At 41.8% G+C, this 17683-nt stretch overlaps 1 protein-coding gene across 1 annotated transcript; it reads right to left on the reverse strand.

Annotated features, from left to right (window-relative positions):
• Positions 1–10598: 10598 nt before the first annotated feature.
• cep63 (centrosomal protein 63) lies at positions 10599–17670 on the reverse strand (the record flags this gene model as incomplete). The annotated part of the gene is made up of 14 exons (XM_079245722.1): positions 17546–17670; positions 16407–16584; positions 16208–16303; positions 16032–16121; positions 15847–15948; positions 15591–15743; positions 14138–14277; positions 13837–13980; positions 13647–13749; positions 13367–13564; positions 11521–11604; positions 11281–11447; positions 10877–11216; positions 10599–10802 (listed from the first exon to the last, which is right to left on the reverse strand). Exons 1-14 carry the CDS (start codon positions 17584–17586, stop codon positions 10599–10601), a joined length of 2040 nt encoding a protein of 679 aa, XP_079101848.1. The 5' UTR covers positions 17587–17670.
• Between the last annotated feature and the right edge of the window lie 13 nt (positions 17671–17683).

The raw sequence follows: 17683 nt of genomic DNA on the forward strand, positions 1-17683 counted from the left end.
TCCAAACCCATCGGCCAGCCTGTGGACATGTCTCCAAACACATCGGCCAGCCTGTGGACATGTCTCCAAACACATCGGCCAGCCTGTGGACATGTCTCCAAACACATCGGCCAGCCTGTGGACATGTCTCCAAACCCATCGGCCCGTCTGTGGACATGTCTCCAAACACATCGGCCCGTCTGTGGACATGTCTCCAAACACATCGGCCCGTCTGTGGACATGTCTCCAAACACATCGGCCAGCCTGTGGACATGTCTCCAAACACATCGGCCAGCCTGTGGACATGTCTCCAAACCCATCGGCCAGCCTGTGGACATGTCTCCAAACCCATCGGCCAGCCTGTGGACATGTCTCCAAACACATCGGCCAGCCTGTGGACATGTCTCCAAACACATCGGCCCGTCTGTGGACATGTCTCCAAACACATCGGCCCGTCTGTGGACATGTCTCCAAACACATCGGCCAGCCTGTGGACATGTCTCCAAACCCATCGGCCCGTCTGTGGACATGTCTCCAAACACATCGGCCCGTCTGTGGACATGTCTCCAAACCCATCGGCCAGCCTGTGGACATGTCTCCAAACACATCGGCCAGCCTGTGGACATGTCTCCAAACACATCGGCCAGCCTGTGGACATGTCTCCAAACCCATCGGCCAGCCTGTGGACATGTCTCCAAACCCATCGGCCAGCCTGTGGACATGTCTCCAAACACATCGGCCAGCCTGTGGACATGTCTCCAAACACATCGGCCAGCCTGTGGACATGTCTCCAAACACATCGGCCAGCCTGTGGACATGTCTCCAAACACATCGGCCCGTCTGTGGACATGTCTCCAAACACATCGGCCAGCCTGTGGACATGTCTCCAAACCCATCGGCCAGCCTGTGGACATGTCTCCAAACCCATCGGCCAGCCTGTGGACATGTCTCCAAACCCATCGGCCAGCCTGTGGACATGTCTCCAAACACATCGGCCAGCCTGTGGACATGTCTCCAAACACATCGGCCCGCCTGTGGACATGTCTCCAAACACATCGGCCCGTCTGTGGACATGTCTCCAAACACATCGGCCCGTCTGTGGACATGTCTCCAAACCCATCGGCCAGCCTGTGGACATGTCTCCAAACCCATCGGCCCGTCTGTGGACGTGAGGGAAACTTTGTCCATCGAGGGCCAGAGTTGACCCTCCCCCTGCTTTGGAGGCTTCTTGTGCAGCTTAGAATAACCTTTGATAATCTCTACTAATTCTCTTTTCTTCAGATCTGCTTCTGTGTCAGACATTTCACTGGATTTTTACAAAAATAATCTAGTTTAGTGAGAAAATACAAGGCAAACGAACTCTTCTAATCGCTTTTGATAGATGTGAGCGAGAGTGACGTTGGCATAAATGACAAAAAGGTTGTGCTCACGACACTTTGTCACACAGTCAACACAGACAGGCTCGAGTTTAGTGTCATGATTGGGTCCAAATCTGCCAAAACTTTATGATCTTTTACAGTAATGAAGCATCAAACACTTAAAGTTTGAAGCTTTTCCACCAGCAGTTGGTTCAGATTTAGCTCCAGGTAGGCGATGCAGGTTTTAACCATAGACTGTACATAAAAAGATGGGCGGAGCCTCCATGACGTCACCCATAGGTTTCTGAAGACCTGAATTGAAGCTTGGTGGGCGGTTCCTACATCGCCATCTTGACAGGGGCATGCGTGTCGTCTCACCAGGAAAATACAAATATGGACAAAGAGGTGGAGCTGAGAGGGGGCTGTGAGCATCATGGTGGATGATTGACATCGAGCGAACTCCGAGCTTTCTGTAGCTAAAAGCTAATCGAGCTAACCTGGAGATAACAGGAGCTAACCAGCTAACGGAGGTGAGCGGGCTAAAGCTAAGTCATGTTGTTAACCGGCTAAACACCGCAGTTGTTCTACGTTCTTCTTACTTAAAGTGAGAGATCAGGTACCTGTCAATCAAAAGGACACGCCCCTAAATATGCCAAATTTCAAGATTAAATTACTTTTAAATGAGCGAGTTAGAAAAAAATTCACTCCCCCCACAGTTGTCATGAAGGTAAACCTGATCTATTAAACCTAAAATGGATTTTTGAACCAGGCTGTAAACATGTTTATTTCTGCTGTAAACATGTTTATTCCTGCTGTGAAGTTGGTCTTTTTAACATGGGAGTCTATGGGGATTTGCTCTGTTTTGCAGCCCCTAGTGGATGAAGGGGGAACTGCAGTTTTATGCACTTCCACATAGGCTTCACTTTTAACCGCCGGAGGTTGCCGCTTGTTTTACACACCAATAGTTCCACCATTGACCAACATTCACTTACGGTGTTTTGGAAGCATTTTCTCTGGTAAATGGCTTAAATTAAGGCAGTTTTTGGTGTTGTGAGTCATTAGCTAAATAATATGCAACAGTTAAGTCTATTCTATAGTCATTTAGCAGACATTTTCATCCAAAGTGACTTACATATATGCTCATACCATGATTGGGGGGCAACTTAGGGTTTAGTGTCTTGCCCAAGGACACTTTGACACATAGTCAGGGGAAGCCAGCAATTGAACCCCCAACTTCCCAGTTACAAGCCAACTGCTCTTCCACCTGAGCTACAGCTGCCCAGCTGTTTTATCTGGCCAATTTAAGTTTAATAGTCAAGTCATCAACAAGCTAGTGGTAGTTTATATTACAGTAGCTAGCAGGAGCCAGACTCCAGTCAATAGAGGTGGCCAGTAAACCTGAATTTATCACTAATTTATTGCAGTTATTAGTTGTTGTTTTTTTTCATATAAAGTTTTTGTTGGGGTTTAGATTTATCCTTTGGTGAAGGCTGTATTAGTTCACCTGGTTTTAATTCCTGCTTGTAAATATTAAATACATAACTTTTTTCTAAGGCTAATAAGGTTCATTTAGTTGGAGTTATACATCCATGAAGAGACAAAGCCTCAGTAACAGCGGCATTAATGCAGAGACAGCCTGGTCCTGCTGGATAAATCTGCAAGTTATTTGTTTAATAAATAAATGAAAACTATTTGATTGTATAAATGTGTAATGTTTTACAGATGATGTCAGAGCCTGGTGAACCAGGTTTCCTCTTCCTGATGCAGCTGCTGCATTTTTACAGATAGTTTTTTGTAGTTTTATCTTTTACTTCTTCTGCTTTTTTAGGGCAGTTGTAACTTTATAGCGGTACATTACCGGCCACTACCAGCTGGTGTCAAAACATGGAGGTGGACTCTAGTAGATGAGCTGACTTAAATACCATGGCAACGTAAAAGACGAATGAAAGTAGGAGGGTATAGACGTAATGAACGTCCCCCTGTTGAAGGGAGCAGAAATGGGCCTTTAGAGGAAAGAAGAGCTCCAGCAGAACCAAACTCAGGAAAGATGGCCTCTTGACTGGACTGGTGGAGACTGGAGAGTACAGAAAACTGGTCAACAAGCACCATGATGCCAAACCAGTGACACCTGCTGAGAAAGAGGAGCACAATCTGATGGAGTTTATAATCTAAGGGGGAAATTAAACAAATGCAGACACTTTTATATCCAGGTTAAAAATATTTCATATGCATCAAATCAGTAACTTTCCATTTATCTTGCTTTTAATTATTGTAATTTATTATTTATTGGGATTTTTTTTTCTGTTTGTTGATGATTTTTTTTTTTTACAGTTTTAAAGGCTTTCTTTGCACCATCTGTAATGCTTTTCACGTTTTCTGTAAAGCACTTTAAACTGCCTTGTGCATAAAATAAACTTTCCTTGTTTCAACAACAACAACCCAATAAACTGCGTTTAGAGCTGCAACTTGACCAAATACGAACTGGAAACCAGCACATCTACACTAAACCACCTCAGTCCAAACTCAGGTTTATGACCAGACAAACATTTTATGGTACAATGTTCCTACTTTTCCTTCCATCACCATTAACACGCCACCATACAGTGAAGCACGTTGGAACTGGGACAGTTCGTATGTAAACACACTCATTGTGTTTTGGAATGCGCCTTTTCCTCTCGGCCTCTCCGGCAGCGTTCCTTTGGCTCAGAGCAGGCCGATAAGAACGCGTCCCTCTGTCTCTGCAGCATTCAAAGCATCCTGCAGCGAGTCCCTTTGCACGAGGCATTGTTCATCTGCAACCTGCACCCACTGCCGCGGACCCCACCCTCCATAAGTGTGCTCAGACCAAAGAACAATGAGACTCACCCGTCGCAAAAGGGGCATAATTGGAGCAAGAAGTGGGACAGACACATGAGGCACGTCAGGCATGTTCTCTAAGGCCCCGCCATGGAATGTGCAACAAAGAGAGCATGCAGGCTGCAACAATTCTGGGAAAAGTCCAAGGAAGTTTACTGAGTAAGGATGTGTTGTCTGTCCCATCCACCACCTTACAACAGCCACTTCACAGAGTTATTAATCACATGATTCATGTAAAAAAAAAAAAAAAAAAAAAGACATTTGGCACTTTTTTTTCCTGTTTTACCACAACCAGATTCATTCTTTCTTTAAACCACATTTGTTTGTAGAGATCCCCTCCAACCTGCAGAGGCCCGGAGCCATTCTCCAGCGATAAGTCAGCTTCTATTACACAAACAAATCGCTCTAATATTTCATTCCCATGACAACTTATGATCTTACAGATAGGACAAGTTCCTCAAATACCTCAGTCCACCAAGATGGGCTGATAATGTGAGTCATATTCCCAGAGTTTTCACCAGCATGCTCAGTGTTTGTTCATACTGAGCTGGGGCCACATCTCCGTTTTACAACAGGGTGGACCAAAAACCCCCAAACACACACCCTGCTAACACTGCTGTTCGTTCAGAGTATGACCCAGCAGCTTCAGCACTGTTGAAGCTCCCTCTGCTGCTTGTTTGTGGTCAGGAAGCAACAAAAGATTATTTACAATGTTTTTAATATCCTGCGTATCATTCAGCAGGATAGTCGACTGTTAAATAAGAAAAGAAAGTTAAGGATGATAGTTTAGTTCACATTTTATAACATACATGCAGTAGTTTGGTAAAAAAAAAAAAAAAAAAAAAAAAAAACCAAGTAAAAAAACTGAAAGAACTCATTTTTTCCTCTTTCACTTTTTCAGGCAGTATTTTCCAAAGTGACCCAATATGTCCTCAGGATCCAATGAGGAACTGAAAAAATAAATAAATATAAATAATAATGCGTGAACGTGTATGTTGGTCCCAACCTCTGACCTGTTCATGATAGCTGCCAAAAACTCACTGAAATATATTTCATAGCAACTATTTTAGTTTTTATTCTGTAAGAAAAACTGGTGTTTAAATGGTTAAAATATACAAATTATGATTATTTTATATGTATATTTCCAGAGGTGCATAAAGCAGAAGTTCTTTCCAGCAGCTCTTTCCAACCAGTCACCAAACCAGGTGAATGTAATCAGCTCGACTGCAGGTTGAAGAGCCTGTTAGTGAAAAGATCTGTTCCAAATGCATCAGTAGATCTAAACCATGGCAGGACTTCTACTTTATTTTTAATTCTACTTTATACATCTCTGTTTTTTCTAATGTTTCTAAAAGAATGATTCACTAAAAGTGGAAAATTATATAAGTTTGTGCTATTTTTACAGCAGACGATGGCGTAGTGGTTAACACAGCAACTCACTGGTTCGAGCCCTGGCTAGGGAGGGGTTTCAACAGCAACCTTTCTGTGTGGAGTTTGCATGTTCTCCCTGTGTCTGCGGCAGAAGTGTCAAGTAACAAAGAATAAAATACTTTGTTACCTTACTTCAGTAGAAGTTTGGGGTATATATACTTTATTGAAATAATTATTAAATCCGACTACTTTTTACTTCTATTCCTTACATTTTTGCAACAATTATCTGTACTTTCTATATATATATATATATATATATATATACATACATAAATAAATATATATATATATATATATATATATATATACACACATACATACATATACATATGTATGTGTATATATATATATATATATATATATATATATATATATGTATGTATACATATATATATATATATATATATATATATATATATATATATATATATATATATATATATATATATATATGTATGTATACATATATATATATATATATATATATATATATATATATATGTATGTATACATATATATATATATATATATATATATATATATATATATATATATATATATATATATATATATATATACATACATATATGAAGTGTTTTGTTTTGTTTCTATTTTTATCCATTATCACTTCATTATTTTGTTTGTCTCCTAATACAAATCTGTTTACCTCACAGATTCCTGCAGCTAAGCTTATATTTTTGTATATTCTAATATAGGTTGTTGATAAAATGTCTGAAGTTGGACTCTTTGCAACATTACATTGCTTATAGTCATCATATCATCCAGGCCATGAAACACATCTTAATGCTTATATATGGTTCATTAAAATATTTGGATTGCACCCAAATGTATTATTTTTTTTATGTGAATCTATGTGGCTGAAAAGGTACTTTGCAGCTTTTTCAGGATGAACATTCTGATATAACATTATAGTCATTATGACTTTTAGAAAAATGTTATTTTGGGGAATGCACTGTTGGCTCCGGTGCAACAGGTTAAGAGTTCTTAAAACTAAAGGTTAAGACTTCTTTTTAATGGTATTTTTCACACTTGCATTACTTTTACTTTTATACTTTTTCTTAAATATATTATATTTTCTTAAATCAGTACATTTACACTTTTACTTCAGTAAAAAGTTTTAGTTGTTACTTTTACTTCTACAGAAGAAGAGCATCTCTACTTTTACTGCAGTAAAGAATGTGAATACTTTTGACACCACTGGTCTGCCGGGGCTTTCACTCAACTCATTAAACTGTTTTGTTTTTTTTGTTTTTTTTAAAGATTTTACTTTTGTTTTTTCCAGAAGAAAAACTGAGGAGCTTTGTAAACAAACTGGTCTTTAAATGGTAAAAAAAAATTATATTTACTATGTGATATATGTATCCAGGCTGCGGTCGCTTTAAGACTTTAAACAAGTGGAAAACAATATAAATTTATTTTTACAGCAGCGTTTTTGTCCTTAGGATGAAATGTTTTAAAGGATCTGAAAGGGTCAACAGAAAACACACTTTCTCAAGTTTTGTCTGACAGAAAAAATAAGATCAGAATTTTAGTATGAAAGTGTAAAATGTGATGCAGAAACTATTCTAAACTACCGTTTTTTTTTTACACATCTGCATTCCTGTTACTTTTTTTCAACCAACAACTGGACATTTATAAAGACCATTAAATCAAAGTTACCAAAGAAGTGAACATATGTTGTTTTTTTGTTATTATTTACCTCTGTGGGTGGACTCCAGCCCCACAGGGAGACCCTTACGTACGGTAAGGCATCATTTCTCAGAGTGAAGCATCTTAATCGTGTCTTTTTTACTGTTAAACTTGTCTGAACTGATCCGCCTCTGCTTTGGTTTGGAATCAGCCGTCAGTGCTTTATGTTGTAGTTTAGTATATTTGTCAGGGACCATGTGTAAAAACCTTATCTAACAATACCTTACACCACATTTAGAATTAGCTCATTTCCATCTGGCAAAGTCACACTTTTATTTGTTGGTTTTAACAATGCGTGAGTTGTGTGCTCCTCTGTGTCTTTTATTTGTTTTTAATTATTTTATTGGGTATTTATTTATTTTTAAATTGTTTTACCTGTTTTTATTATTTCAACGACATTATTTGATTTAATTTTTATTTTGTGATATTCAACTCTGTGCAGCACTTTGGCGGTATTTACAAATCTACAACAGCGCAACTTCCACGCAATCATTTTACATTTCTCCAAACGATCTTAATAAAAAACATATGCATGTACATACATAGATACATATATATATATATATTCATACACATGTTTACAAACACACATTTATATAACTCAGTGCCGACGCTGCTGGTTTTCTATTTGCACCTTAAGTCTTTCAGGCGGAGTTTCAGACTTTCTGGGAGTTTGTTCCATTTAATGGCCTTAATGAGAAGGCTGTCTGTGCTAATGTTGTCATAAATCATTAGAGACGTGGATTATATTTACATTATTTACATCATATTTATTAATCATCACATCTTCTTATCGGGCAGTGTGAACTGTCTCTGGACTGTGGTCAGCGTCCCTTTCACTAAGCCCCCTCGAGGAATCTCCACACAGAAAAACGTTCAGCTCCCTCCAGAGAGGCAGAGCAAAGCCTTGCCAAATTCCTCACAGTATTTTTATTTTTTGCTCCAGACGTAAGGCGAACTGCAAAACACCAGAGAAACATCGGAGCATCCCACTCAGTTTGGACAAAAATTCAGATTTAAAAAGTGTGCAGATTTTTTTTTCCATCTTTTTTCAATGTGTCCTTCATTAGGAAGGCAGTAAAATATCTCTGCCCCCCGCCCCCTCCAGCCCCTCCAGCCCCCATGGCCCCTCAGTCTTCCACATGGTTGATATTAACATTCCAGCAGGTTTTTAATGATGAGGACAAAGCAGGTCGCTGGGGAAGGTTCATGACGCCGCTGGCATGGTGCACACATTCCTGTGGACAGGCTGGAGGGCCTCTGTAGGGTGGGGGGTGATGACGCTGGTGGTGCTGGGGGGGGGGGGGGGGGGGGGGGGTATCTGATGATTTTCCTGCAGGTGGGATTAACCCTTAAAACTCTGCAGGATCTCTGGCACACAGCGCTGAATGGCTCATACTGGTTTCTGAGTGCAGCTCTGTGGGGTGAGTGGTGATCCATACTGGGATTGATGCCGTCGCAGCTTAGTGATGAAAAAGTGATAAATAATGGTGTTGCCATGGTGATTTAGCAGAATAAACACTGCATGTTGTGTTTGGATTGTAAACCTCCTGGACGGGACAGAAATGCCTGGAAAACGTCACCTGAAGAGTCAGATATGCATCCCAGAGTTACACACCGCCGTTCCGGACACACTGCTGATGATGGAGGGGACGGAGTTTAGGAGGGGGGGGGCACCGATGATCTAGTGGAGTTTTCAGTGTTAAAAATTATAAACAGGACCACAGCTGGCAGGATGAGTCTGGTAAATACTTAAATAAACAGGGTTCATTTTATATGTTTAAATATAAAACCTTTCTGAGGAAGGAGGATAAACTGACTTTTATATCTGTGTGACTTCAGCTGGTTGGGATTAAAACACACATGTAGAAATGTACACGTAAGTACATGGCTGGATCTTTCTGCTCCACATTCCTGGGATTCATTAGATCCAGTGTGGATCCTGCAATGCAGCTATGAATGATTAAATATGTCAAATAAATAAAACAAATAAATGAGCTACTATGTTGCTACTAGACCTTTATTTTCACCTAGAAATGGTGATGAAGATACTTCCTGTTCAACTTTACACCAGAATGGACAAAATTTTATAATGGATTATTTTTTATTCATTTGAAATAAAGATATATTTTTAAAAAAATTAAAATTATGAAGTAAAAAAATACTGATTTTCAATTTTTAGATTTGATTTTCCCACCTCTAGTAATTAATCATTAACGCATTAAAAGTCCCACCTCTGATTATTATTTTATTTGTTTGCTTTTTTTAAAAAAAATATTTCTATTGGACCAAAGTTAGATAAATAATAATGTAATTAAATAAGGATTTTTATTATTACTTTTGTCAATTTCACCTTATTTCAAAGGCAGCTGTTTATTTTATGGGTATGAATACATCTAATGACGACTGGAAACAGTGTGTGTGTGTGTGTGTGTGTGTGTGTTTCAGACGTGAGAGAATGATGTACAGATGAGAAAAGGCTTGGTCACTGCTGATCTGTGTGTTAATTCTACAATAAATCCTGTTTCCTTCTTCTGGTTGCTCTTTATGCTGTTTTATCCATTCATTTTACATCATTTTAGCCTCAGAATCTGAAACATCCCGTCTGCATTTAGCTTCCACATGTTTTTTTAAACATATAAAAATGTCCTGGAGTTAATTAACAACACCAGCACCGTTATAGACTGAAGTTTAGTTATGATCTGATCACCTGCTAGAGATTTTCTACCTTTCTAAGCAGAAACATAAGAAGTGTGTCGAGCTGCATCTCAGTACGTCTGTGGTGCAAACACAACAAGCCACACACAGCAGAGAAACGCATTACCTGCCATAGGAGATGTTGAGGATGAGGAGTTTTCTGACATTAAATAAATCTTTCTTCATGCAGTGAGGATATAATATAAAACCAGCTTATTTCATGCATTTAGAGCTACTATTTATTGTCTCTTTCCACATGAAATTAAAGCAAATTTTAAAAACTGTCACTGTGACTTATTAGCAACAAAATGAGTAAATTGAGTTCAGGCCGTCAAACTAATTAGACGTGTCTAAAGCTGAGATTTAAAAGGTGTTCCTTTGTTCTTATGAAGGCACAAATCACGTCTTACTGGTCTAGCTTCTAACATATAATCGCATGAACATTCAATCCTCACATGATTCACCTCCGGTCAGCTGATGGATGCTCTGAATGAATCTGCAGAACATAAAAACCTGCTTTTCAGCTGGATTTATTACAGCAGATAAAACCCGGGACAGAGATCAGGTCTACTGCTGGGACTCCACCATTCGCTGCTCTCTCCGGTCCGTCTCGGACCCCGAACCGCCCTGCAGATACCTGGACACCGTCCTGACGATGCTCTCGCTCATACCGTGGATGTGGCTGTCTAGCTTCTGCAGCAGCTCCTCAGACTGCAGCGTCTCCTCCTCCAGGAAACGCGCCACCATGCTGCACGCGGGAGACAGAAGCTCCTGGGATGGAAATAAAACACACCTGTAGGAATCCTCCCTGCACAGTCACCTGTTAGATGTGGGAGAGGCCTCACCTCTGAAGGAGGGGAGGAAATCCCTTTGTCTCTGGAAGCGGAGATCAGAAAGCTTTCAGAGCTTGAACTTTGTCCATCAGCAGCAGATTCATTGGGACTTGAGGTCGACGCCGAGTTTCTCCTGGTTGGTTTTGCACTGCTGCTGCAGGAGGAGGAGGAGGAGGAATGAGGCCTGCTGTCTTGGGTCTGACTGCAGATCTGCTCTGTTGGGGACTGAGAGAGAGTCTGAAGCTCCTTAAAGAGCCTCTGGATCTCCCCTTCGTAGCGAGTTGTGCTCTCCTGCGGCTGCATGGCGTGCATGGCGTGCATGGCGTGCATGGCGTGCGACTCCACCTCAAGCCTGTAAGAGCAGCTGAGATCAGCTCTGGAACCGTTCTGCATCTTCATATTTACATCGCATCTACCTGTTGCCAGGAGGCTGCGGTTGCTCGGTTACGGCGTGACTGAGCAGAGCATGCTCACGCCTTTCCTGACACGTCTGCTTGGTGATCTGTACCTTGCAGAGCGTCTCCATCTCCAGGCTGCTCAGCGAGGAAACGCTGCTCCTCGACGCTAACGGAGGATCTCCCCTCTGCGGACGGAGACGGATGTAGGGGTGGATAACATTTACAAAGACGGAAAAGACTTTGGGGAAAGAATCCAACCTGAGGTGGAGACCGTTGTCTCTGCAGCAGACTTTTCAGATGCTGGTTCTCAGTTTGAAGAGCTTCCAGCTGCGTCTCAGTCACCTGATAACAGAACGTCACCAAACAAAGTGAAATTCAGCTTCACTCAATGTCAGTTTGCTCTTCTGGGACAAGTGGAACTGTTCATTCCTCTCGTCTTTAAACCCTCAGTTTTCGTCCCCAACGGTCTTTTTAAGGTTTCTGCGTCTCATTTGGGCTCGGTTTGGAACATTTTGGCATCTGGCAGGTCCTCGTCACGCGATGAGGAATCTGGAACACAACTCTGTTCCACCGTCTTTACAATCATCTTCTGCAGTGGAGGGTTTCTTTTAGCGAGACATTTAATCCAAAAAGTAGATAAAAAAAAGTAGAGAGAAACACCTGAAACAGCAGAACTTCAGCACATCTGTACAGCTGAGTTACGAGGCCCAAATCCTCCGTTCACTCCAGCTTTGATCGGCTGATTTACATCATTGACTCTCATTTTAATCATGTTGTCCAGTAGAACTATGTTGATGTTTACATCTGACTGCTGAGATGTGGTTAGTGGAGAAATATATATTTCACTATCTATATCTATATAAGCCGGAATAGGGAGGATTGCCCTCTCCGGGTCGGGAGTCAGGTCCTGCCTCAAGTGGAGGAGTTTAAATATCTCGGGGTCTTGTTCACGAGTGAGGGAAGGATGGAGCGTGAGATCGACAGACGGATCGGTGCGGCGTCTGCAGTAATGCAGACTCTGCGCCGGTCTGTCGTGGTGAAGAAGGAGCTGAGCCAGAAGGCGAAGCTCTCGATTTACCAGTCGATCTACGTTCCTACCCTCACCTATGGTCATGAGCTGTGGGTCGTGACCGAAAGAACCAGATCTCATATACAAGCAGCTGAAATGGGTTTCCTCCACAGGGTGGCCGGGCTCTCCCTTAGAGATAGGGTGAGGAGCTCAGTCATCCGGGAGGAGATCAGAGTAGAGCCGCTGCTCCTCCGCATCGAGAGGAACCAGTTGAGGTGGCTCTGGCATCTGGTCAGGATGCCTCCTGGACCTCCCTGGTGAGGTGTTCCAGGCACGTCCCTCTGGGAGGAGACCCCGGGGAAGACCCAGGACACGCTGGAGGGATTACATCTCTCGGCTGGCCTGGGAACGCCTCGGGATCCCCCCCGCAGAGTTGGCAAATGTGGCTGGGGAGAGGGAAGTCTGGGCTTCCCTTCTTAAGCTGCTGCCCCCGCGACCCGACCCCGGATAAGCGGCAGAAGATGGATGGATATAGATATAGATATAATTCAGTTCACAGCTCTGACAAGGCACCTACATGCCCAAAACCCACCTCCCTCGTGGAGATGGTGTTAAATTCAGATGTTTAATACGGAGTGTGTACTAACTTGTTGTTTATGGACTGGTGTGTGTGTGTGATAAAGGTGCTGATGTCACTCATTTACTCCTGCGTTACTTGTTACTGTCTGACAGCTCTGGTAAAAGTACAAAAACGTCCCGATAAATGCAGGCTATTTATTTGTTAGTTATAGGTGACCAGTGGCGTAATGAATGCTGTGACGTCGTCACGCCGTTTGGAACGTAAACCAAACCAAACGAAGGTGTGAAATTTTGCAGAAATCAAACCCAATCAAACCGAGTCCCCCGACTATCCTGGTGTGAAGTGTTTGTTGTTGTAACTAGTGATAAATTGGTTTTAATGGGATTTTAGCTGGACTTTAACACACGTCTTTATTTACATAACACACCTGACGGTGTTGACACGACACTCCACCTTAACTCCACCATCCTGTTGGTGCTTAAAGACATAAAATAAACCATTTCAGATCCACTCACTTTGAGCTGGGCTGATTTCTGCTCAGCTCTCTCCATCTCGCCTTGCAGCTGAAGCCTGACGCTGGAGGAGGAGCTGCTCAGAGTGGCGACGGCGAGGTCACGCTGGTGCAGCTCGCTGGTCAGCTTCGACACCTCCTTCCTCATCCCCTCCACCTCCCCGCTGTGAGTCTGCCGGGCCCGCTGAAGCTCCTCTCTGAGCTGTGTAACAAACACAGAGAAGGAAAAAGGGAAGCTGCAGAAAACATGACAGAAAGTTTCACTTCATCTGCTGCGTTCTGACCTTTTTCATCTCAGCAACAGCAGAGTCGCATTCTGCTTTCAGGCTCCTCAGTTCCTGCTCCGTGTTGGAGTCGTCGCGTCTCTGGATGCTCATGTTCTCCAGTCTGAGTCCAGGCAGGGGAAACCAGCAGATGGACACGTTCAGCTTCATCAGAAGCAACCTGATGCGGTGCAGGTGAACAAACACTCACCTCTCTTTGACACATGCCAGTTCAGCCTTCAGGTGGACCTCACACGCTTGGGCACTCTGCAGCCTGGTGGCCGTTCGCTCCAGATCCAGTCTGAGGGTTTCCACACCGGCGCAGCCCTGAGCTGCCAGGCAGTCCTCCAGAGAGCTGCACAACAAAACATTAAACCCACGCAGAACTGTGACAACCACTTCTCTGGACCACTACAAATCCTGCATCCTCCACTGAGCTGGCGTAGACCGCCCCCTTGTGTTTGTGACGCTGCACTACATCAGAACACACCAAGTTCATTCAGTCCACCCACCGGATGACTTGATCTTTAGCCTGCAGAACTTGTCTCAGTCTGGCAGCTTCGTTAAGGAGCCTTTCACGCTCCAAACTGGTTCTTAGCACAGACTGGGAGTCCAGCATGGCGTGGCGCGCCTCCCGATCCGCTGACAGGCGCTGTGGAGAGTGGATGAAAAGGTCATTTTTCCTGCACGGGAGTTTGTTTTGGATATCTGTGCAAAGCTGAAGCCGGAACAGCTTCACTGAAGTTACTGCGACTTTATGGGAAAACTCTTCCTGAAGGTCTTGCAGAGTCACTAAAGCACAACCAACAACTTAATTTTATTTCCTACCCTGCTCGTTGTGAAATGCAGGTTAATAAAACAGATGTTCCAGCAGGATAAGAAGAATAAAAATAACGACTCCTCAGGGATGACAGGTACATTCCCACAAACCCAGATTTCTCCTGAGAGAGAATTATTAATAAAAACAACTCCTGCGAAAGATTCAGCTTGAATTTTAGTAAAAGTAGCAGCTGTAATGGATTCCTGATTTTACTCAGTTACGTTGACATGATGCACGCATCATATCTGCTAAAGAGTGGGGCGTCCTCGGCGTCTCAGCCAGATAAGGCCTGACTCCATGTATGTTAAGTAGAGGTGGGAAAATCAAATCGAAAAAACAAAAATCTGGATTTTTTTTTGCTTCACAATTTCAAAATTGATATTTTGTTAAAAAATAAAATAATAAAAAAATGAATCGACTATAAAATTTATGTCATTTTCATATTTTTTATTGATCTTTTTACTTGTCTTCTTGGGCTTTATAGCAGCAGAATAATGGTCTGGATATTGGGTTGTTTTTTCCTAATAGAAATAAAGAAAAATGAAAAACAAAAATAAGTTTCATACATTTTTTTTTGTTTGTTTTTAATCTACAAAAATCAGCAAAATCGAAGAATTGTGAGAATCACAATGTAAATCAAATCGACACCCAAAAAGATCAGAATCGAATCGAGACAAAAGCGTATCGTCACACCCCTAATGTTCAGCCAGCATGACTTAGAACCTGCTTTCTACTGACTCTCGCCTTTCTGATGAGAATCAAAACTTGTCTTTAAAACTTCTACTTCACTTCTCATTGTGTCTTTGTTAATAAACATTTACAGGTTTTCTTTTGAGGAGCCGGCTGTGCAGCGAGCAGCTTGAGATACATGCAGTACAGACGATGTAGGAACAGTAGGAAGCAGCAAACCTGCGGTACTTCTGTAGCAGATTTAACGTCTCAGCTTTCTGCACATACAGCCATGCAGTTGTGAAGATATGCTACATAATTCTGGTGAAGTAGTTTCAGACAGGAAGAGGAAAGCGTGGCCCTTGTGAGGTTAACTGTAGTAAGACTCAAGTGCTGTTTTTACGTGTTTCTCCCGTATTTTTCATATGCAGGCTGACGTGACGATGCTTCTGGACCCCCGGAGTCCGACTACTAACCTGCTGGTCTCTCTGGTACTGTCCCAACAAAGTCTCAAATGGCCTGAGGCGCTCCAGTTCCAGTTCCTGTGAGTGCAGGCTGTCCTGAGCTTTCTCCAGCTCAGTGTGCAGACGCTGCAGCTCCCCGTGCTCCCTCTCCTCTCGCCGCTGGGACTGGAAAACAAGCAGCGGGTAACACGAGCTGAAACAACCTGAGCAGCAGCTTTGAACAGCCCAACTTTTGATTAAACATGTTGAAGTTTAATTATGCAGCTACTTTCATGCGTGAGAGCTCATCAGTCAGGTTCTTGTTCTGGACTTCCAGTGTAGTCAGCTGTTTTTGGTACTGGACACGCTGCTGCTCCCAGTCTGCAGAGTGCTGGTGACGTTGCAGGAAGGAGATGTTAGGATGAACATGCCACACGTGACCCGCAGATGGGAGGAAAGATGGAGTCAACTCACCTTTAAAAGAGCCGTCTCTTTGGCTCCTCCGTGTGTCTGCTTGAGATGTTTATGCTGAAGTTTGTGGTAACTTCTTTTTAATTTATCCAACTGAAAGAAAACACATTCTTTATGCTTTTCTCTTACTACTGTGTAGTCCAGAGTATGTGTGTGAAGAGAAACCGAGTCCGTCTCACCTCTTCCCGAACTTTCTGCAGCTGTTGCTCATACTTGGAGACTAACTCCTGCTGCTCCGTCTGGCTGTCTTCAAGCTGCTTACGGAGTAATCCAATCTACGATTTTGGAAGAAGACATTATCACTTAAACTAGTCTTATTGATTCAGAAGCTTGAAGACAAACTAAACTAACTCCACTCTGCAGCGGAGTCTGCTTCACCTCCAGGTCCCTCCGTTCAATGATATTCTTTGAGGTCAGAAGCTCATCTTCTCCGTTCTTCAGCTTGATCTGCAAGGCCTGAATCTCAGCCTCCCATTCTCTCTTCTGATGATTGATCATAATGTCAATCTGTCGCATCAGCTCCTGAAGCTCTGGCTCACACGAGGACAGGACGGAGCTGGAAGGGACACACAGGAATAAAGACATTTACGTTCATTATTGCATGATAGCAGAACAAAGGGAAAAAAAACCTTGTGGATGTCCTCCCCTTCCAGGTTGGAAGACGGCCTGTCTCCTCCTAAAAACATTACTGATTCATAGTTTCCACTATATCTGCTTTTAAATCTGTACTGAAGACCAATTTGTTTAAGCTGGCTTTCTGCACAATAATTTGACTTTTTAGATCTGATTTTATTTCGATTGTTTTAATTTGATTGCTTTTTTTTTTTTTTTTTAATTGTTTTTAGGTGTCTGAATTTTTTTTTTAAGTTGTCCTAATGTAGGTTATTTATTCTGTTTTTCTTTTTAAACCCACCACAATGTGGCACTTTGGTCAACATTGTTGTTTTTAAAGCGTTTAAAGTGTTTTTAAATAAAGTTGTATTGTATTGTATATTTTTTTAATGTATTTGCTCTAATCATTATTTTAACTCTTTATGTCTGATGACATGATGGCAGAATGTTTATAAAAAGAAAAAAAGTAATTTTTCAACTAATATGTTTCTTAAATACAAGTTAATCTTAAATATTTATAAACGTACTAAAATTAATCTACACTGTAACACTGTCACAGTTTTTACAAGGTTAAAACTTCACAAAAAGGGTGAGAATATTTACGTATTTGGACATTATGATGATAAATTAATAATACATTTTTGTCTAGTGTATTGTTAACCTTTAATAAGTTGAAAAAGTTGAAATATGAATCTTAAAGTTCTTCAGAAGAAACACTTTTTTTTACAAAAAAAAAAAAAAAAAAAAAAAAAATCATCCCACATGGCGAAACAACTGGAATGGTCACCGAATACTGAGGGAAATATTACTTTTAAAAAAAGTCCATAATTATCCGGAAGAATGAAACCTCTGCAAGATCTCACTGGTTGTTCAGAAGATAAAATATCTGACAGGAGTCCAGTTACCTTAAATCGTGGTTCTGCATTGATCCAAAAGAAGCCTCCATCTGGTTCTGTACTCTTCTGTTTCTATGGACACTTCAGCTTCTGGGCTAAGCTAACAAAGCCAGCTTCGGCAAAAAGTACTTTTTATAAATAAATTAA

This window comes from Telmatherina bonti (assembly GCF_933228915.1).
Source record: "Telmatherina bonti genome assembly, chromosome: 8".
Taxonomy (NCBI): domain Eukaryota; kingdom Metazoa; phylum Chordata; class Actinopteri; order Atheriniformes; family Telmatherinidae; genus Telmatherina; species Telmatherina bonti.